This window comes from Nanorana parkeri, unplaced genomic scaffold (assembly GCF_000935625.1).
Source record: "Nanorana parkeri isolate BGI_ZX_2015 unplaced genomic scaffold, ASM93562v1 scaffold854, whole genome shotgun sequence".
NCBI classification, from domain to species: Eukaryota; Metazoa; Chordata; class Amphibia; order Anura; family Dicroglossidae; genus Nanorana; species Nanorana parkeri.
The window spans coordinates 108090-131460 of record NW_017307122.1 but is presented as its reverse complement, the minus strand read 5'-3'; the positions used below and the strand labels follow the sequence as shown (position 1 = coordinate 131460).

At 44.0% G+C, this 23371-nt stretch overlaps 1 protein-coding gene across 1 annotated transcript in view; it reads left to right on the top strand.

Moving 5' to 3' along the window:
* Window positions 1-1626: 1626 nt before the first annotated feature.
* Window positions 1627-23371, top strand: part of WNK3 (WNK lysine deficient protein kinase 3) — a 108570-nt gene continuing 86825 nt past the window's right edge. The window contains exon 1 of the mRNA XM_018565498.1: window positions 1627-2167. Within this exon, the coding sequence (XP_018421000.1) occupies window positions 1643-2167 (525 nt within the window). The 5' untranslated portion in view covers window positions 1627-1642. The remainder of the gene's footprint in view (window positions 2168-23371) is intronic.

Sequence of the window (23371 nt, the reverse complement as noted above, 5' to 3'; positions counted from 1 at the left end):
GTTAATTGCATGGGACTGTGCAATGAATGCACTGTACTCATGTGAATGGGCCCTCAAAAATACTGACAGACACATACAACCAGAAGCATAATCTCACAAGCACACATATATTTTCACACACACCAAAAAAAAATGATTTTATTTTTTTTCTAGATCTACCTTATGAGAGCTGAAGTGGATCCTCAGCCTGGTGTCCAGTGTGGGCTGCTGTGCTGTGATGAAGCTCCATCCATATGTGCATTGCTTGTACAGCTCCCTTGCGCGCCCTGTAGAGGTGTCGGGAGCCAGAATGTGACGTCACTCTGGTCCAAGCACCTCTACAGGCCACACTAGATCTGTAAGCAATGCACATATGGATGGAGCTCCCTCGCAGCCAAGGCCCCAGCCCACCCCACCAGAAGCTGACACCCGGCGGCATATTTTGAATGGCTGCTCAGCACAAGAACGGACAGTGCTGCACTAGGGGGAGGCTGAGGAGCCTCTCGCCTAGCACAGTGGAAGGCACACGGCGACCCACTGCACACGGTTTTGCGACCCACCGGTTGTGAACCAGGGAACTACAGCGTATAGTTTAATTTGAAACAAACGGCATTGACTGAACTGTGAGGGATGCTGCTGCTGACCTCTTTGTGAAATTCCTTTCTGTTTTCGACTTGTGCGTTAAGGTGAAGCCACTTACTTGCTCAAAGTCCTATAATTTTGAAGCTATGAGGTCTGTGTGACTGCTAAGCAACTAGCATTTTGAGCATAATTTCCTCAGCACAAGTTTCCTTTATTTAGACCTACACAAAAGGCATTTGATTGTTGAATTGTTCAAGCTAATTGGTCATACATTTCTAAAATCCCTCTTCACATGTGATGATCTAGTTTTCAGAGCTTGTTGACATCTTTAGAACTTTGCTGTATTATCCTTGTTGAAGAAGCAGTGATTTGTATCGAATGTAACACCTTGGCCGTTCACGCCGGATAGCGGTGGCAGATTACTACGGGCTTGTGACTCAGTCAATGAGATGGTTACACTGACGTTGCTGTTCCGTGATACAATCTCCATTCATGTATGGCTAGCTTTTCGAGGATCTTTTTTAGTACCTTCTCTCATGTCTGACCTTTCCAGCTCGAATCAAGTCCGTCATCCTCCTATACGAAGGAGCACAGTTGGATGCAGAACTGAAATGCGGGCTTTTACTTGTGCTCTTTTTAGGATTGTTCCCTAATCTGATCCAGGTGGCGATTGCATAGCATTGGTTTAGGAACGAAGTGGAACGTTGTTGCACCATGGCCCCAAGTCATTTCTGCATAGTTTAGTTGGCATATAGCTAGAAATCCTTACATGCCAGCATTGCCATGTGTTTACATTGTATTTTACTCCTCCTGAACAGTTAATTGGCTTGCTTATGAGAGGTTTGATTTCACTGTTGTGTGTGCTGTGTCTATATTAAAATACACAGAAGATTGGCATCATTATCATCCTGCCATTGAGCACTTTAGTTCTCTTTCTGGTAGATGTAACTTGCGATCGTATGCACCTACGTTCCTGTTGCTTGATTGATTGTAATAATGTTACTTTCTTTTTTTCTACAGAATTTGTGAAGGATTATCTGTTGTAGATTTTGTGTACATTTGAACTGCAAAGCTGAGGAAAATGGCTACTGACTCCGGAGAACCTACTACTGATGAATCTGATAAACCAGCTGGATTTTCTGCAGAGAAGAACTTGGCCCCTCAGGACTCTTCCTTGGCCAGGCAGGCAAGCATAGAGAGCACCGACAAGCCCAGCTCTGCTTCAGGCACTAATGAAAGAAAAAGATTCTTTAGGAAGAGCGTGGACATTACTGAGGATGATAGAATTTTGGAGCAACCCCTCAAAGAGGAGGCGGTCCCTTCCTGTGTGGTCCAGCAGCAATTGGATGGCAATGTATCGATTGCTACAGACTTGGTGCAAGAAGGCAAGAGCGAATCCAAAATGGTCTCCGAGGCCAGTAAGGACACCCCCCGAGAAAAGACCGAAAAGGAGATGGAAGAGGAGGCAGAGATGAAAGCTGTGGCAACATCACCCAGCGGACGGTTTTTGAAATTTGACATCGAGTTGGGCCGAGGGGCCTTCAAAACTGTTTTCAAGGGACTGGACACGGAGACTTGGGTCGAAGTCGCTTGGTGCGAGCTGCAGGTTAGTCCAGTTTTGTTGAATTCACAGTTTACAGATGGCTTTTGTAGAGATTTTATGCCGCACAGCTTGATAAATCCTGTGTTTGCTTTTCAACTTCCTGGAACGTCATAGGTTATGACTGCGCCTTTCATTTCACTTCAGAGGTGATAGTGAGGTACATGTGACCATTTATTAGAAATTAGCCAACATGGTGAAAAAAAATATAGTGAGGTCAAATGTATATTTTATTTTATTTTTTACCAATGGTTTTTGAAGCAAAATAGAATGAATTTAGCCCTTTCATGAGCAGAGGTTATAGAAGCTTCGATGCCCAAACCAGGTGTCCGTATGCTTTTAACTTGATGAATGCCCTGCTCGGGATTTTTTAAGGCTTAGTTTTATTTTTTTTTAAAAGACTTTATTTATGACTGCCATTTTAGAAGTACTTGAAGACAGAGAGGGGAATTTATCCAATTAGCTTCTCTTTCATTTTCAAATCTTAAAGAAGAACTATGGGGTAAGTGTTTTTCCCGATAGTTCTCCTCAAGGTCGCGGGAGGACATAAACTAGCGTCCTCCCGTCACCCAAAGCTCAGTATATCGCGAGCTACCGGTCGCTGTATACTGAGACTGCTGCAGCCGTGACGGATGTCGACATTACTGTCGAGATCCACCCAGCTGCGTGAGTGACAGCTGGCTCTGCCTATCTAGAGGCAGAGCCAGCTGTGCCCGCCCCCCTCCCCTGTTCGTTCCTCCAGTCAGCACTGGAGGAGCGGGGGGAATCCCTGCAGGGAGCCGTGAGTGACGGTCACAGCTCTCTGCAGGGACAGGATCGAGAAGTGAGCGAACGCCGGTATGTGTTCGCTCACTTCCCGATCTATTGAGCCGACGTGTGACAGTTTCATTGTCGCACGTCAGCTCGAACTATGAGGATGAGTGAAAATCGCTCACCTCATAGTTCTCCTTTAACTGAACAAACTGAAGAGAGAATCTGATAGGTTGCCATAGGCAACGGCTCCAGATTTGTCTGCTCCAGTTTTGATAAATTCCCTTCAGTGAGTATGACGGAAACAATTTACAATGCCAGGTATGCAGAATCGGTTGTGCAGAGATCAAGGGTACAATAAGAGGAGCATTGATAACATCACAAAAGACAGTCAACAACATATCACTTTATAAACAACAATGGGAGCACATGCATCCAAGTTTTTTTATTTTTTTTAATAATGTAAGTATCTTACAATTACAGCATTGAACAGAAACCTACTTCTATCTACAGACAGAAGTGGCATCTGCAGGCTGGAGAGGTTTTTGTGACAACCTCCGGCTTGCATTGGATAGACAAGATTGTTTTTTTGATCATAATTAAAAACCTTTGTCTTAACAGATTCTAGCTATGTATAACGTGACATCAGATGTAGGTTGATGTCTTGCCAGCGTCTGAGTACCCATGCCTGGGTATGCTTTATTGTATTTATTAATAGTTTCACTGCCATGTGTCTGAATGGACTTCCAAATAATTAGGGGCACAGCAGAAGACGATGCAGGGCGGTAGATAATTTTTTCCCCAGGAAGAGGGGCTCTTTTAGGCTGTAACTAAACGCATGTATTGACTTTTTGCTTCTAGCTTATTTGTGGCCTTCAGAGCTTGCACAAATGTGCTGCAGAACTCTGAATTTCATTGCTTCTGGCAGATATTGGATGAAATCGTTCCGCAGAGCACTCCTTGTCTGCAGTTACAGATGCAGACAAGCTGAATGTAAACAGAGTAACGTTTACACTTCCCGATGCCTGTGGTAACAGCTTTCAGAGCGCAGGTTATACATGCAAAGCCATTTTGTGTGCCTGAATACATTACAAGTTCTGTGATCTTACAGTAGCCCTTTATACCCAGAAAAGTTTTATTGAGTTTTCATACAATACAGAAAAAGAAAACAATCAGACAAACATTTGCCTGATCTAACCCGTTACATCTACTCATTGGTCAGACAAGATGTGTAACAGTTGCATAATTGGGCAAAACATACAAAAATAAAACAAAGTAAAGAAAATAACAGTATTGTTAATTGTAATCTCTGCCTATATCATCGCCCAAGACCAAATCAAGGGCAGCAAACCAAGGGATACCCACTCGCGTCATAAGCTGAAAGCAGGGTGTGGTTGTGCCCAGCACTATATAGCCTAGAGGTAAGGTATAGGCACTAGCCCAGATACAGTAGCCCTTTAAAGGGTAACTATGGGGTTAAGTCTTTTCCCCATAGTTCTCCTTAGGGTAACGGGAGGACACAAACTAGCGTCCTCCCGTCACCCTAGGCTCAGTATACCGCGAGCTGTAGCTCGCCTTATACTGGGACGCCGCAGTATACCGCGAGCTGCTGCTTGCGGTATACTGAGACGCCGCAGCTGAAGCGGATACCGACAATTAGGCCGGGATCTGCCCAGCTGCGTGAGTGACAGCTGGCTCTGCCTATCTAGAGGCAGAGCCAGCTGTACCTGCCCCCTCCCCCGTCCGTTCCGCCAGTCGGCTCTGGCGGATCGGGGAGGGGAAATCCAGCCCCTCCCCTGTCACGGCAGAGAGCCGTGAGAGGATCGAGAGGTGAGCGAATGCCGGTATGTGTTCGCTCACCTCCCGATCTACTGAGCGGACCTGTGACAGACTCATTGTCACAGGTCGGCTAGAACTATGAGGTGAGTGAAAAGCACTCACCTCATAGTTCTCCTTTTTTAAAGGAAACCTTTTCTGAGAGAAATATACAGCCGGCCATTGCTGACCTTTCCAGAAAATGCTAAGTGCCTCGGTGCCATGCTTGGTCAGAGGATTTGTTCGTGCCTAATCATTTGGAAGTTTGCAACAACAAGAGTTGTTCCTTTTACTGGCTGCATGCTTTTCTCAGGAGGGTGACTGGGCGCTGAATCCAGAGACAGCAAAGTAAAACTCTGGGAGGTCCGCAGTGGCAGCCTGCGTATTTGTCAGTGCTAGCTTCCTATCACCTTTTTACTATCAACGAATCTGAAAAGTATCTAAAAAATGTGGTGATCCCTTCATGTGGTGTGTCCTGACTGAAATATGACACTTCCTGTGCTGACGGCCCCTCTGTTACCACATTAAACCTTCAGCTTCCTGCTGGAAGTTGAGGCCTAAAAGAGGAATGGGATGGGATTACTGGCTCCATGTAAAGTCAAGTCCTGGCTGTCTACTCGTGTTACTATATAGTGAAAGCAATTTCAATAATTGGGTTAGGTTCCAGAAGGTTAGACGTGCGCTTTTTAAAGGAATTTAAAGTGGTATTTAGCTCTCAAACTTTATTCAATAATGATTACAAATCAAACAAATATACATTGCCCAGTAAAGCGTTTCTGACATTTTTGCCCAAGCACTTAGTCATCTTGTTTCTGAGCAGATCCAACACTCTCTGCTCCCCTTCCCTGAACTTCCTGTGTAGTACAAGATCACAAGGGAGAGCAGTCTCTAGCAGCCGTCCATCTTCTTGGAGAAAGGGCAAAGGGAGCAGTGGGGAGCTTACCTTACTTGCCTTGAGGTGCCTGTGTGTTTCTGGAGACAAACACAGCTTACTAGCATGCACAAAGGTGGCTCCATAGGACCCTGCAAGGTAAAGCGCTGCGCAAACTGTTGGCACTGTATAAATCCTGTATAATAATAAAGCAACCACTCTAACATGGGATATCAAGGCCAGTGATTCTGCATTTTTGCACCAGCCATGACGCCCACATTGTGGCGTGAACGGGGCACATAGCAAACAATTGTTTTTCTATGTGCCCTAGCGGTGAGCTGCCATTTTCCTCTGCAGAAAAACGCAGGTCGCCACTTACTGCCACTCGATCACTTCTACAAATGCCTGCGTTGACGTGGTGTCAGAGGAAGCATTGACACTCTAATAGACCAAAATATCCGAACAGAGCCTGTCAGAATACCCAAATAGCCAGCAGCTCATTAGCTGCCATCTCTGTTCGTTCAAAGGTTTTCCGACTGGCTCGCTCGATCAGCTGATTGAGGGATACAGGCCGACAGCGGCACCCAGTGTGCGAATTTCATCAAGAACCAGCCCAAATTCTCCCAGTTTAAGGCCACCTTAGGACAGGCACATGTACTACGTACCTTTTTTGGTGGATGTAAAGGAGATAATACAGTTAGATTGTACTATGTGAGAAAATACAAATAGTAAGAGATATGCATTTGCACTGTATAGGCGTAATGCCCGCTATTCTTTTCTTTCTTTGCATCGGGATATTGTGATCCTTCTGGGCATCATAGATCTGCAGAAAGTTTAGAAACGGATGTAGACCTTTATTGCAGATACCATTCCTACTTCAAATACGTCCTGTTTGTGAAGGAAATGGTCCTTAGCACATTACTGCACACACAGGCTTCTGTAGTTGGTGGGCAGCTGCTGCAACCAGTCATGTTCTGTGAATTGTGAAACAGGAATTTCCATCTGCTGACCGTGTTGCAACTCTTTTTTTTTTTTTTTAGTCCTCCATTTGTTACTTGGAGTCATATGGATCAATCTTTTACTCTCATTTCAACAGCTTGTTTGCATACTTATCGGTGAAGCTTTAAAGTAGATGCAAGCCCTAATTGAATGATATTTAGGGTGTAACTAGGGCTGCAACAACTAATCGATTAATAATCAATTATGAGAATAGTTGGCAACTATTCTCAGTCGATGAGAGAGAGAGAGTTTTCTTTTAAGACAACCAATAGATTAGTTGAGAAAATAATCGGGCAACTAATCGATTATGAAAATAATTGTTAGCTGCAGCCCTAGGTGTAACGTGAAATGACATGGCAAGATCGCAACCCCCAATGACCATACTTGTAGTCCATTGACACTGCCTCCCGTCCATGCTACTATATGTCTGTACCTCAGTATGGATAGGAGGAAGAGTCTGCAGGAGCCAGAGCATTGCACCCGTCATCCACTGATCTTGGTTGTAATGCTTTACTGGCTTCAATGCGAAACACTAATGGATGCATGTTTTTTCTGTTATGGGGAAGTGTGTGTTTGTTTATTTTGCAAAAGGTGGAATTTCCCTGTTAATATTGTCTAATGTAAGTATAGAATTAGGTTGGAGAAACAAGTTGTAGTTTTTATAAACACAAACCACAGGAGCAAAAATAAAGAAATACTTGCCCCATCCTCAGTCCTGTCTGTCTGCTATGCTCTTCCCCAGGCTCCAGCAGCCTAAGGACCTGTGGTGTTATGTCTAATGCAGGTCTATTAGACGTAAAGACGCCAAGGGATACACCACAGCTGGAGCAGGGGAAGGAGAGAGGTGAGTGGTCACTGGTAGGACCAAGGATCAGGTGAGTATATCTTTTTGGCCCTAGAAGAAACCGTTTCGGCTACCCCTGCACTGCAGGGGTTAATTTTTTTAAAAAAAATCCTGGAGTTCTTTAATTTTACTGTAAGGACCTTTGCCATTCCACAGTGCAAGGGACTATTGGGCACTGATGTTCCGCTATTGGATTGGTATACAGTCTTTGGCCTCAGTACATTTGGCAGCACAGTCCTGGAACAAGCATGCAGCAATGCAAGGGACTATTGGGCACTGAAGTTCTTATTTCAGGTCCGTGACTCAAAGTATTAAAGCCTTTGGGTGGGCATGCAGGCAGCTAGACTTTCTACTAAAAGGTGTCTTCCTTTTATTTCCTGTGGCAGGTTCCCTTTCGGACCCGGTTCACATCTCCATGGTGCAGAAATGTGCTGGCCTGAAAATGTTAGCGTGCATTACGTTGCACAGTAACATGCATTGTTACAGCAGCCCATACGTTTTAAATGTTTAGCTAACACACCCCATCTTGGCTCACACCATACCTTGACCCTTTTGTTCGGGAACGCAGTGCATGGTAGTGAGTTGCTGGGGTTGCAGCACCTTGCAGGTTACCATAGTGTGTTGGGGTGCCTTTCAGAATGGATGGCAGTGCACCAACACATGCTTTACCGCAGCACTGTTGTGTGATCTGACCTATACATGCGTGCTTTTGGATTGGACTAGCAGCCCCCTGCATTCTTCTGCATTCCACTTCTGGTCTACATGCACACAGGCATTTGATGCATCTGTTTAACAGTGTTTAACCCCTTCATGACTAAATGATTTCGCACAAGGCCCAGCCTCGGGGCAGCAGGGGTGTGGAATTCCTATCTCCCGATGCCCGAGACATGTCGTTCCAGGCGCCGGGTGGGTAGTTATTTTCTACACTTAGCCCTGCTTTGGCCAAGCAGAGCTAAATGTACAGCGGGGAAGTCGTCGCTTGTTTTGTACAAGTGATGTCGGCGACGTCGCCAAGATCACTTTTATGCAGCCTGCAGGTCTGCTTTCACCGTAGAGGGGTTGGCGGGTAGGGGGTGCGCATTCAGGAAACTAGCCTTGGGGCACCAGAGAGAGAGAGAGAGAGCGTAAATCCGGCCCTGCCCTTAGGACAAATAAAATATTTTTAAAAAGGAGGAATTTTACAAAAAAAAGAGGAATAAACATAAAAACACTTGCTCCCCAGTTTTGATTGTTTTTTTTAGAGAAATAGTACAGCTAAAAAAATGCATTAAAATACATTTATTTATTTATTCTTTATTTGGAAACGCCTCACATGCCTAGGATTTGAGAGATTTTTTTTTGTACTTCTCCTAAAAACAAAAAGCTAACATTTTATTTTATTTTCTCTAAAACCTAATGGTGGTTAGGTGGCCTACAATGTCACAAACTGTCAATAACTGTCACACTTAGTGACAGCGACATACTTTGAGCAATGCCGTCATGAAGGGGTTAAGTAGAAAAATGAACCCCTTGGGGCAAAAAACAAAGTTGCAGATTATTATTGTAAGGGGTTAATTTGTAAAATTATAGAAAAAAATATATTTGTATATAATTTTTATTTTGTTAAATTTTATTTTTATTTCTTTACACTTTTGTTTTATACTTTACACTTTTTTGTCTATTATATTAAGCAGCCACTATGACTGACAATTTGTGGTTATAATTAGGCTGCTTAAAACAGGAACAGCCGATAATAACCTTAGTGACACTGATCCTGCAGCATGTCAGTTTCAGATGTCACTAAAGACTTCTGAAAGTCTGATGCAATGTTTTTATTACAATGATACAATGTTTCATTTTGCTACATATTTCTAGGAAGCAGAGAAATATGTAGCAAAATGAAACATTGTATCATTGTACACATCGGGATCTGAACAGAGCCAGATGTGTGCAGAGCTGACAAAACAGTAATTTAGCAGAGCCTTTGTTGTCACTGTCAGATACTCGATCGCTGACCGTAATCAAGTATCTGTAAAAGCTTAAGGGCTTGTTCACACCGAAAAAAGCGTGTGCGTTCCGTTCCACTGCAAACACAAAAAATAGGGCTTGCTCTATTTTTTGCGTTTGCAGTGGAACGCAACGCTGGCAAAGTTTTGCCACGCGTCCGATCGCACTGCGGCCAGTGGAGTTGAAGCGGTGCCATTGAATTCAATGCACCGCCACGCCCCCTCCCGCCCCAAAACGCAGGGAGAAGTTTCTTAGCGATCGTGGTGCGTTCCAGCAGCTACCGCTCTGGAACGCACGCGCTACCGCTCTGCAACGCACACGCTTTCGGTGTAAACAAGGCCTTATTCTTTCATTGAAAGTAGAATTAAGCTTTTACAAAAGCTTTAATTTCTTTATTATTGGAGGCCTCAATACTGATCTCAGCGGTTACTGGCTTTTAAAAGCTTCAAATAACTGATCACGTACTGTGTACCTGGTCAGTCAGTCATTTGGGCACTTCATGCTGGGGAAGTACAGGGGAAGGGGTTAAAAAGAGGATAATTGATAGAAATAAACAAAGATTACATGGTGTATCAATCTAGTCACTTTAAAGGATGATTACACCCTAAGCAGCAAACCATTAAGTGTAAGCCCTGCTAATCACAGCCACAACTCGAAGGTTAAATTCCGTAAGCTATGAGGATTATTTGCAGTAATAGTTATTTCAGAAGATCCAGTTAATCAAAAATAATCATGTGGTTGAAAATATTGTTCTGGCAAATAACACACGCTTGGCATAGCTTGGTGAAATTACTTATGAGTTGGACAATATTGCTGTTGCAATGTATGGCCTTCATTTCAAGTATCTTCTATCTGAACACTTTACATTTTTATATATGCATGGTATTATAAACTATATCATTTCAGCCAATTATGTCATTCAGATATAATCGGTCTAATGGCCCTACATTCAAGCTTGCTGGAAAAAGTGTAGCGTGCTGAGATTTTCTTTCACAAAATTTGTATTCATTCTAGCAAATAAGGGACAAAGGAAAGTAGAACACCAAGATGCTGACGCAGAGGTAGCAATGTACAAACAAAATATATCCACAATATGCAGTCTTGTCGAAGAATGAATCATTACAACATGGGCTCAGTTGGGTGAACAGAAAACCCTCTCGCCGGGACTCCCATCACCCAACAATGTACTATGATCTAATAGACCACCAGTCCAAGTGGTGCAGAGAACCATTCATATCTAGAACATGCAGAGATTTCATACCATTTTTCTTTTTTTTTTTTTTTCATTACATTTTTCTATTCCCTTATTCTCTAGTGGTATCCAAACCGCTAGCCCCCCTCCATGCTAGGTGGCTGCTGTGGAGGCACCTGTGCAAGCATGCTCACGGCTGTGCCCGCACCTAGCTGTGTGCATTCCTATTCACACAGCGTGCATCCGGCCATGCCCCCACTCTTGTAGTCAGTTTGACAGCAGAAGGAGCCTATGGCTCCTGGGGGGGGGGCGGGGTTCTAGAAAAGCACTGGGTGTTTTTGGTTTTTTTTACCTTTTTTAAAGTGGCATTAAAGTAAAAAAAATACCCCCCAAATGCTTTAAGGATTTGCCTTAAATGATGCCTCTTGATCCTATCACCTACTTCTTTCCAGTAGTTTTCAGGAGTCTGTCCAGCGCTGGTGCAGCGCTGACTTCTGTGTCCCACGGAGTCTGTCCGTGTGCACGTTTTGCTAGCCTCCTGCATTGACTTACCCTCAGTCTCTCCTCTTCTCCCGGCCGAAGATCTCTACTGCAAGCACTATTTTGATCGCACCGGACCGCAGGCATAATGTGCCTTGCGATCCCGCGCGGCCGATCGCATTATGGTCGGAGGGCGTGGCTATGATGCCATTCACTTCAATGGCCCGCCACGCCCCCTCCTGCCCCACAAAGTGAGCCGGATGCGATGCAGTGCGTTCTAGCCAGAATCGAGCCGGAACGCACAGCATCTGGCTGGGTTCACACAATTTTCCAGACCAGATCTGGAACATAGTGCATTGCAGTTTTGCAGTGATTTTGCCGCGATTGTCATTTTAAAAAATGGTCTTTCAGGTGCGTTCCATACTGTTTTGATGCATTCCAGTGCATTCCAGACCAGACAAAATAGGACAATCAGTATTTTTCTGGTCTGGAACGGACTGCGCTGGTGGGAACAGAGGCCAGAAATAGCATAGGGATGCATTTGGGTCCGGAAACTGTCTGGTCTGGAGGTAATCTGGATGTGGTGTGAATGGGCCCTAAATCCGTGTTTCATATTTTTGGATTTGTAAATTGTGTTCGTTCCCCATCCTTATTAGTATGAAGATTTAAGTGCGAGCGTGCCAAGTGCAAATGTTCATGTGTATGTAAGTAGTAAATGGCAGTTGTGCCATCACTCTGAAAAACCAAACATGGGATGAGTTTCTGACAGTTCCTGATGAACCAACTGAAATTCAAGCCATGGGTAGCCCTGTCGGCACCCCTCCGCTCCACAAAAATTTCCCAGCATCCAATCAGATGCTCCCGGGGCAGCTGAATACAATGGCTGGCATCAGGAGATTCTTCCATCCACGTTGTTTAACATTGACGGAGACTGACATATGTGCAGCAGGAACTGCTACTTAGGATTTTACTACCAAGCTCAGAGCTTATTTAGGAAATAAGTCCCAATTAGACGCAGCAGAGGACCTCCATACATAGGACAGCGCCCAGGCACCTTCCATTCTTCTAGCCTTTGTCACTAACGAGACAAATTGGGCCTCCTGTGCTGTCGCAAAGGGATGTGCTGCGAGGTAGAGCTGTGAGAATCTTAGAAGTGGATGGACAGAAATACAAATCCTTTTGCAAGTTAAAACGGCTCCCAAATATGTATTTGAGCGAGTTAATGTTTGCTCGGAGTTTAGATTCACAAAGAAAGAATATCCAGTTGATGTGTTTACTAACAAAGAAACATTTTGTTTCCAAAATTAGGTAAAAAGAAAGTATAACAAAAAAAAAGTTTAACTACCACCAAAAAAGGTCTATGGGTGACAAATGATAATGAACTCATCTGTGTATACGGTTACATCACTGAGTAATTGTCAGTCTAACTATCGCATGGCCTGGACAGGAAGGGGGTGTAACATGTTGAGGTGGGTAATGTAATCCACTAATTAGCAGGAATGATGTTATGGGTGTGCCTAACAGACTCCTGATAGGTTTGTGTGAGAACAAATGGTGTCTAGGCAGAGACGTCAAAAGGGGGGTGCGGACCGCACCGGTTGTACCATCTTAGGGGCGTTCTCTCTGAAAAGTCGGGCACTCTGTCAGAGACCAAGGGCCTGAAAGCTGCAGGAGAGAGGAGGGGACCCAGGAGGGAACCCAGTGGCATACCTTATCCCACCGGATGAAATGGGGCTGCAACAACTAATCAACTAATCGACTTAACTTTATTTAAACGCAGAGTATATAACTGTGTATAAAAATTCCTTTCAAGGAGATACCAGAAGGAAGTAAACGTATACTCCAGCCTCAGACAGCGCTGACCTTTGTACTGCCCCGTGACCTCTATGTAACTTTTAGTATTATCCCGTGTTTTCAAAATCAGCGGCTCCGCTGCCTTTCTCGTGACATCATCCGTTGACTGTAAGCAAACGAAGCCAAAGTAACTCTTCTGTTTATTTAAAAAAATGTTTGTACAGGATGTTGGCACGGACATATGCCAGCTCGACATTATCAAAGCTCTTAGCTGACAGTAGAGGACCACAGTACAATACATGGCAGTGTAGTGAGGTTATATAATAACTAGCCATGCGAGGCATGAAACTTTTCAATGAATCCTGAGATGATTAAACAAATGCCCCAAAGTATACACACAGAGAAGCAGTCAGTCAGAAGAGGAAACTTAACCCTTCCAGGAGCAAACCCGACTAGAAAGTAGAAAGCAAAAGGTACTTTGAAACCAAATCGGAGACTCTTGGCTTTAAATTCCATCAGACGGCACAGCCTGTCTTCTGATTGGCTCTCATTTTCTATCTAGTGTTCATTTAAAGTAGAACTGAAGCCAAAACGTTATTGATTTTTGGATAGCGTAAGGGAGGGTTATAACTACGCATGCTCCGGAATGATGTTTTTTGGTTCAAAACCAAAATGAAAAAATTTGTCAGACCGAAAATTACTTTTTTTTTTTTTTCCACCCTTTTTAAAATGCTTTAATTTTTTTTTTTTTAATTATTTGATTTTGTACAGCGGCGTACGGCCACATACTCCCATAGAGTAGAACAGGCTGCTGCATACAATCACACGCAGCACCGGTCCTTCCCAGTGGCAGCCCTAAATGGCCGTGCACGCCGCACGGATTTGTATGGGCCGGCTCTTAGTAGTGTGAATGAGGCCTTATGGGCTTTGGGGAATTATGATTTAATTAAAGTGGTATTTTATTTAAAATACTGGCATTTAAAAAATGGAATTCCAGATTCGTGATGGGATACCTCCTTATAACTTACTGCACACACACACACACACACACACACACACACACACACCTGCTAGATAAAGGTCAGTGACAGTGAGATGATTGAAGTCAGGCAGCTGCCATCTTCTGAAGAGGTCGTAAATTGCAGCTTTTTTTCGCAGTAGGGGTTTGCTTTCATCTCCTGATTTTATCTGATCACTTGTTTTAACAATCTAACCAACACATATATATGGAAAATGTTCAGGAAGATCTTTAATGTCTGTCATACAAATTCAAGTGTCTTTTATTTTGTATACCTTTGTTGTTTTTGCTCTAGAATTCTCTTTATTAGTGAGTGAAAGTGCCCTGATACTGGTGCTTTCAATTCTTCATTTGAAGTGGCTGCCGTGAGGTCCCTTGCCTGCTGCGCACCTCGCGGCAACCTTCTTGGGAACCCACGCGGTGCCTGTTTACCCCCGCACCTCTACCCCTCCTGAGAACCTCCACAGCCCCCCTGTATTGTCCTAGTGTATTGCTGGGATTTATAGTCCTATAGCTTGGAGTTTACACTTTGATCCCTTTTATTTGTGCAGGCATTTTTTATCGTAAAGGGACCCATTCAGATCAAGCTACTCTGTTAGAGGAGAATTAGTAATACCGGCCTTTCTGCAGGCAGTGTCGAATAGTCACCGGTGTGCAGAGTGTGTGCAGAGTCGTGGCTGCTGCTATCTGACACTTCCTGTTATGTCAGATGGCAGAGCTGCCTTCTCGTCCAACATCAGTACCTGACCTCACAAATGGTCCAACATTCCCATAGACACACTCCTAAACCTTGTGGACGCCTTCCCAGAAGAGTTGAGGCTGTTATAGCTGCAAAGGGCGGAGCCAACCCAATACTGAACCCTACGGACTAAGACTGGGAGGCCATTAAAGTTCATGTGCGTGTAAAGGCCGGCGTCCCGATACTTTTGGCAATATAGTGTATATTAATTTAAGTGGGCTCTTGTACTTCATACTTGTTGGTAGATCGAACGGAGATTGTACAATCAGAGATGTGTGTGGCGAGCTGTTGGGCCTTGTTCAGACCACTGACAGACTTTACTACTCCTCTGGAAATCAGTCCACGGTTGGTCAGTCTTCAGAAGACGATGGAGCAGCGGCTTTGTGGTGTTTAGGAGGTAGCAGTATAACTTCTGAACACCTAGAATCCACTGCTCCACCGTGGATTGGCTGTGGGTGTTTTTTCCCCCCTTTCATTCCAAGTGGAATTTGACATGGAACCACAGAACACAGTTGTGGTGCTTTCCCATTTACATAATTGCAGTTGGCACCTCCCGGCCGTAAGCCACATGCGGTCTACTTTCTGACGCAAAGCTTTTCAGCCGCGGCAATGTGTACAGCTCTGTCCGGCTGCAGTGCAATCTTGTCAAAGGGTGGTGGGGGACTGTTAAAAACACAGATCAGTTGCCTATTTTTTTACTACCTCCTGGCCACCTTTTGTGAACAAGGGCTACTTTCTATATTACAGATATTGATGCAGGCATGTTTTAGGCTTTGCCCACGCTCAAAAAGGATGTAAAATGGCCTCTGTATTAATGAGCCCGTCCCGCAGGCTATTGCAGGCTATACAGCCAGTAGGTAGGTTTTCTTTTAATTACACCAAAGACTAAAGCTGTCCATACACCAGTAGTTTGTGTTCGCAATCTGCATCCAATTTTCAAATAGTTATTGGGGTCAAATAGTTTGTTTTTAGGCTGCAGTGAGCGAGGGGAACATTTTTCATGAAAGAAATTCTAGCAGTGAATATGGTTTTCATTCCGGGAAAATCTATTCATTGCAAAATCGAATGTTAAAGGCAAACAACATTTTAAACGACATTCTACAAGTCTTTGATGGCATTATTGAATGTTCTGATCTGACTTTTCGTATGAATCGTATATTTCCTTTTCAGGTCAAACGTATGTAATGTAATGCTACACTTCAATAGGTGGCGCAAAGGAAAGCTCACTCCCGGGATGGATTACAATCTTGTGTTTCGTTTACTGATTAGTATTGAGATTGTAGTCTATCACGGGAGTGAGCTTGGAGCGGTGACTACTTTACAACACACACAGGGACCATGGAGAACAAAAGTAGCCATGCTCCAGAAGGAAGGAGACTGTCAGCACCAATTCAGAGATGATTGGAGGATCTACAGCCGAAGGATACACAAATAAGATACATTGTTGTTCATAGTTGAGGTACTTGAATGTATTTTTAAGATTTAAATCCTGAGCTTAGCGTCACTAAGTATTTCCTATGCTCCACAGCTCCATCTAGTGGCCATAATGCAGTATTACATTACATAGATTTAGCCTGAAAAGAAAATATATCTAAGAACATTCGTTTTTGCGTCTCTTCACACAGAGCGCTTGTTTCGTAGAGGGAATGGCTCTGCTAATTTGTTCTAAATAGATCCCATAGTCCGATTCATCTCTTCAGGGAAGCTTATCACCACTGAACAATCTTAAACAATTCATCTCCACACAGCTACCGCCTCTTGTATCACTTGTCCCTCCCTTTTAGATTGTAAGCTCACGGGCAGGCCCTCCCTACCTTATTGTAACTGTAATGTCTTCCTTATATTGTGGAGCGCTGCACAAACTGTTGGCGCTCTATAAATCCTGTATAATGCTGATTTAGGAAACTGGAGAGGCTGATTTACTAAAGGAGTAGAGAATCTTAACAAAATTGTGTGACTATTTAATTCAATGATCCTATCATGTGAACAGCCCATTCTTTTGTTTACCTGATTATATATAAAATAGCTTTCATTTCTAAAGATAAATGGACTTGCATGCTTGTCTGTCCTGCAGCACATGTATGAGTTATCCATGATCTTTATATGGAAAGACATGCAGCGCATGTAGAATTATCCATGGTCTTTATATTGGAATCCATGCAGCACATGTATGAATTATCCATGCTCTTTATATTGAAAGGCATGCAGCACATGTCTGAATGATCCATGACCTTTATATTGAAAGGCATGCAGCACATGTATGAATGATCCATGACCTTTATATTGAAAGGGCACATGTCTGAATGATCCATGACCTTTATATTGAAAGGGCACATGTATGAATGATCCATGACCTTTATATTGAAAGGCATGCAACACGTGTGAATTATCCATGATCTTTATATTGAAAGGCATGCAGCACATGTCTGAATGATCCATGATCTTTATATTGAAAGACATGCAACACGTGTGAATTATCCATTGGCTTTATATTGAAAGGCATGCAACACGTGTGAATTATACATGATCTTTATATTGAAAGGCATGCAGCACATGGCTGAATGATCCATGACATTTATATTGAAAGGCGTGCAGCACATGTATGAATGATCCATGACCTTTATATTGAAAGGGCACATGTCTGAATGATCCATGACCTTCATATTGAAAGGCATGCAGCACATGTATGAATGATCCATGACCTTTTATATTGAAAGGCATGCAGCACATGTCTGAATGATCCATGACCTTTTATATTGAAAGGCATGCAGCACATGTATGAATGATCCATGGCCTTTATATTGAAAGGCATGCAGCACATGTATGTATTATCCATGATCTTTATATTTAATAGCATGCATTTAATGTTTCGCTCTTGCACAGTGTAGAGTGGTTGGCTTAAACGAAGTGGACATCAATCCTTTGAGATCATTCTATACAAGCGAACTGATCGACCTATTTACTAACAAGTCCCATAAGCCTGCTGATGATTGATTTCTTGTGTGTATCTTTTGTAGCAAGCTGGAAGTAAATGACATTCTCCATGATGGTGTCTGTGAATGGTATGTGTGTGTGTCAGCGATGTCAGGAACTGGATGTGAAAGTCAGCTCTGTGGTTAGCTCTTACTGTCAGCAGCAAGGGACTTTACACATCTTGAAACTTCATTTTTTGTATTTCCGTATGTATGTTTCTCAGAAGAAAGAAAATCCGCTTACTGTGAGACTTTCTATCCTGTGCTCCAGCTCTGCCCCCAGGCAGTGTGTATGTGGCTGCAATATTTTTACTTCTGTTACCATTGTTCGTCAGCAGTGTACAGAGCACTTTATAGTAGCTTGCTTGTAGCGATTATTTCATGAATACTCCCAAACCACAGAGGCTAATGTGAGCCCAAAATCTCTTCATAGTGTGTGCTCATTGAGGAACGCTATGCCAATACTGCGTAGGGCCTCTCTTTGCTTTCAAAAGAGTTTCAATTCATTGAAAGGCTTTCACATTTCTCAAACATTCCGTTGAGATTTTTCGTTGCACTACAAAATTTCCTGGAGATTTGTAAGCTGCACATTTACATTCAAAATGCTTAATCATCCCAAAGGTGGTCCTTTTGAAATCAGATTGGTTGGCTGGACTACCATCTTGGTTCCTCCGTAGACATTCATCAGACCAGACTTCGTTGTTCTGGTCTTCAGCTGTCCAATTTTAAAGGTTAATTGCACTTTCCCAGACAAATTTTGGAAAATGGAATTGCCCCCTCCAATCTGGCTTCTGCCCTCCAGATCCTGCACAGCCCACTCGAGACTCTCAGGTGGGCTGTGCAGAATCAATGCTGGGCTCTGCAGGGTCCCTTTTAGCAGCAGTGTAATCATCTTACCTGTTGCTTGGCCTCCTCCACCGCCGGACTGGTGCTGTAGGACCTAGATCTTCTGTTATTTGCACTATTCTGAGATAAAGACCTCCAGGTAAACATTTTTTTTAACCCTTGCAGTGCGGGGATAGTCCCACCGCAAGCGTTAAGTGCTTGTTTTGTTCTAGGTGCAAAAAATTAGTTATACACACCTGATCCTCGTAGCTCAGACCAGTGAGACCACTCAAGGTGGCCATACACCTTACAACCATCGCACGGCTTTCGTTGTGCGATGGTTGTAAGGTAATTAAAATTTTGTACAATCTGCCCATCTTGGACAGGCAGATCGTACTTGCGATGATTGCAGTGCTGAGCGGGCAGTGTGCCCTTGCGGCATTTGTCTTCCGAGCACGCCACTAACTAGCGGAAAATCGTAGATTTTCGGCAGGTTTTCAAGCATGCTCGGAAGATGAATGTCGTGCGACCTTACAGTAGAAGGGGTCGCACGCTGCCTATTTATCAAAACTGGAGCAGACAGAAACTGGAGCAGTTGCACATGGCAACCAATCAGCTTCTCGCTGATTGGTTCAAGTGCAAATCTGCTCCAGATTTTGTCTGCTCAAGTTTTGATAAATTCCCCTCACTGTGTATAGGACGTGATGACGTTGAGGGACATACTATCACTGCAGTGTAAGAAAAGAGGCTGGAGGGAGTGCTGTATTGGCCAGCCGAGTAAGGCTGGGCACACACCTTACAACCATCGCAAGATTCTTGTCTTGCGATGGTTGTAAGGTACTTAAAAAAACTTATGATCTGTATAGGCAGATCGTACTTGCGATCGCAAGCCACGCCCCCTGAGGGGCGGGCTTCTGATGACCGCAATGCTGAACGGGCAGTGTGCGCTTGCGCACACCGGCCCCTACGGCTTTTATCGTACGATTATCGTAAGGTGTGTGGGGACCTTAAGAGTTTTGGGCGAGTACAACTTTTTTATTTTATTTTTGTACCTAGAACAAAACGAGCGCTTAACCCTTGCATTGCGGGTTTAGCCCATTGCAAGGGCTAAGAATAATCATGCCATAGTCGGTCACTGAGATGTTGATGTGAACAATAAAGTATATCTAGACCCAAGAACAGTTTTTTCATGTGTGTCTACATTAGTTTGGCCACATGAGTGTGGCTGTATTAGTTTTATTTTTTATTTTATCTTTTAGTTTCATTTTTTTTTTTTAAATCTTTTTATGAAATTTTCCCCATTCATCCTAAGGTTATTTTCTGTAAGAAACATACTTGTGTATCGTGATAGAAATCCCATGTCTTTGTAAGTTTCTGTGCATTGAACAGAAATCTCCAGCAATGTTATTAGCTTTCCCAGTTTTCTTATAAGAACTATAAAACACTACTCCATAGGGCTGCCCCTAACTTTCCACCGCCTGAGGTGGCCAGGAGAAGGGGCCAGAGCTGCCAGCCGGGCGAGCAGGAGGCGGCTGAGTTATCAACCGGGTGGGAGCCGTTGCCGGCTGAACTGTTAGTTGCCTGTGCTGTAGCCCCCCCCCGTGAGATGTCAGGCTGCCTCATTATGGGAATGCCCCTGCTACCCCCATGTAATGGAGATGAGGAGAGGGGGATTCTGGCCTGAATGTGAAGCATAGAATGAGTGCTAAATGAAGGCATATGCACAGCTACTCCTCCCTGCCCAGATTTGATGCTTCTGTATGTCTTTACATATATGATATTTTTTTATGTGTCAAGTTATTCCAGTTGGCATAACAGAATCGGTTAAAGTAGTAGAGTCCAGGGTGTACTGATGACAGTGATAAACGGCGACCTGTGACCAGTGGCCCCCAGGGGCTGGGAGACGGCTGGCAACACATGCAGCAAGTAATTGGATCGATCTGACTTCTGAGGGGGGCTGGCTCCTCTGGGAGATGAGGCCTCTCTCCATGCCGTGAGGGCCCTCAAATCGAAGTGTGTGTGTGTGTGTGTGTGTGTGTGTGTGTGTGTGTGTGTGTACACACAGAGATTGTGCATACAGTCCTCACAAAGTACAGTACATGTGGCCTTACAGGCGTGGCTAGTGCAATGGAATTTTGCCACATTTTAGATGGTCCCCTTTTCATTGATTCTTTAGGAAGCTTTTTGTTCTCTGCTGCTCCTCTAGTTTCCTGTTCTTCTTTGCCCAGCTAATATGTATCAGCCATTTTGTCTGAGGCTAGGTTCACACCTGGGCGTATCGAATATGCGCGTGTGACGTGCGGTTTCCGAGGGCTACTTGGCTGTATCCCAATGGAAACGCGCGACAAAAATGCCCCAAAGAAGCTCCTGTACTTCTTTGGGCGTAGGGCGTTTTTGTAGCGCGTTCATAGGGCCTGTAATACGCCCAGGTGTGAACCATGCCCATAGGAAATAATGGGATTTCGGTGTTTGAGCGTTTTTGCAGAGCGTTCGAACGCGCTACAAAACGCCCAAAACGGCCTTAGGGAGCTACTTTTTGGCTAAAAATGTTCTTTATGGGGAATTGAGCTGGCCATTCACCTATAGATTATCTGCAGATTTTCTACGGTCGGATGGAGAAAAAGTGCAACAGATTCCTCCATCTACGCTGAACTGTGTGGATGGAGGAATCTCCCACTGGGCCAAACTTCATTATCTTGCTAGTCGGCCCCACTGGCTCAAATACCTGAACGATCTGATTGGATGCAGGAATTGTTCAGGTATTTTGACAGCCAGCGGGGGATACTAGGAAGATTACTGAAGCTTGGCCCAGTGGGAGATTCCTCCATCCACAGAGTTTAGCGTAGATGGAGGAATCTGTTGCACATTTTCTGACTATAGAAAATCTGCAGATAATCTGTAGGTGTATGGGCAGCTTTAATTGGGCCAGAATGTTTCTAGTGCGTACAGGTAATATGCTGCATGAGTTATGGAAGAGGTTTCTGTACTTTCTTGTTGTAGTAACTTTCCCTTTAAATACCAGAATGGATAGTTCACAGCCGATGATTAACATGTTCTGGAATGTATGTGAAGACTCTGACATAGAACGTGTGAGGCTGATGAGGTTTTTCAATCCTTGACATTCCTTTGCCTTCTGGGTTACCACACAATAGTTTAAAACAAGAATGTAGAAATTCTATAGCTAGTTAGCTACTTGTACATGACTCTGTGCATAACCTGTTGGTTCGCTTCACAAACCGAGCAGTTGGGTAGGAGGGAGGGTCGTCGTTTACCCATCTGTACCAACCGTCCTTAAAGGAGAACTATGGGGTCAGGGCTTTTCCCCATAGTTCTCCTTAGGGTAACGGGAGGACACAAACTAGCGTCCTCCCATCACCCAAAGCTCAGTATATCGCGATCTACAGCTCGCGGTATACTGAGACGCCGCAGCCGGAACGGATCCTGACAATTGTGTCTGGATCCACCCAGCTGCGTGAGTGACAGCTGGCTCTGCCTATCTAGAGGCAGAGCCAGCTGTACCCGCCCTGTCCATTCCGCCAGTCAGCGCTGGAGGATCGGACAGGGGAGGGGGGAATCCAGTCCCTCCCCTGTCACGGCTCTCTGCCGGCACAGGATCGAGAAGTGAGCGACGATGTGTTCGCTCACCTCCCGATCTACTGAGCCGACCTGTGACAGTCTCATTGTCACAGGTCGGCTCAGATTATGAGGCTGAGTGAAAATCACTCACCTCATAATTCTCCTTTTTAAGCTTACAGCTTTAAACTGCCATTCCTGGAGCAGTTCTGGTTCTGCAGTGACTGACCTATATATTATGTACTGGGTTCAGCAGTGACCGTTGGCAAGAACCACAGGGCCCAGCAAGGACACGCTATCTGACACATGTGGAAGTGTCGGAAAGCAGTGGGTCTATCTCTGCAAGGGGGTGATAATACTGGGGTTCTGCTTTAAATTCCAACTCCAAAGCAGTTTTCTAGTTTTAAAAAAAAACCTCAATGTTATGTTTTTATTGCTTTCTTTAGCCCTGTTAAGATTCCTCCTTTTATGCTCTGACACAGAAAGTAAGTGGAAATCTAAACTTTTTCAGTTGTCATCAAATCACAAGTAGAGGGGAAATCTCCTGATGAAGACATCTGTTCTGGTGACAGCTGTCAAGGGTGGGTTCTGGCGCTCACGGGACCCAGTGGGTTCTGGCGCTCACGGGGAGAATGCTAATTGGAGGAGAGAGCAGAGCGACAGATGAGCAGCTCATCACGATGTTGCTTCTCCCTTCTATATCCAGTCACAGCCTGGGGCTGGTCTATGACAGACTGGGCTTGGATGAGGTTTGTAGAGCTATGCTGGCTGTCAGGCCGAGGACATGTAGTGGTGGAAAAGTACTGTAGCGGCCAGTTCTGAATCGAAAGTGAATATTGCAGCAAGTTCCTCTTTCATTTTTTTTGCAACCAAAAGTTTAGTTGTTGGTTGAAAGAAATGCGTGTGCGCGCTTATGTACAGTGTGCCTTCCATTGATTTGTATAAAGGACGTGTTAATCTACATTGTTTTTCATATATCACGAGATGTGATTTGCTGCAAAGTGGCCACTATTTATTTTGGAACAATTTTGAATAACCAAATAGACTGCTAAGAAGGAAGTAATGGTGAAATACTAATAAATACGAACAACGGCGGCATGCAGCGCAAAACAATGAGCATTGATTACAAAGGTTAATTGTAATCCACACTGAAGTCACCTTGCAACAATGTTGTTGTCAGTATCAGGCGGTTATTTCTTCACTCCCAAGCTGTTTTATCAATTCCTGGTTTCCTATATTAATGAGCTTTTATTATAGGTAACTGTATAGGTCCCAATTTTAAAGCAGCAGGATTGCTTTACAGTGGCCATACTGCTCTTAAATAAAGATGAAATAAATTATATATATATTAT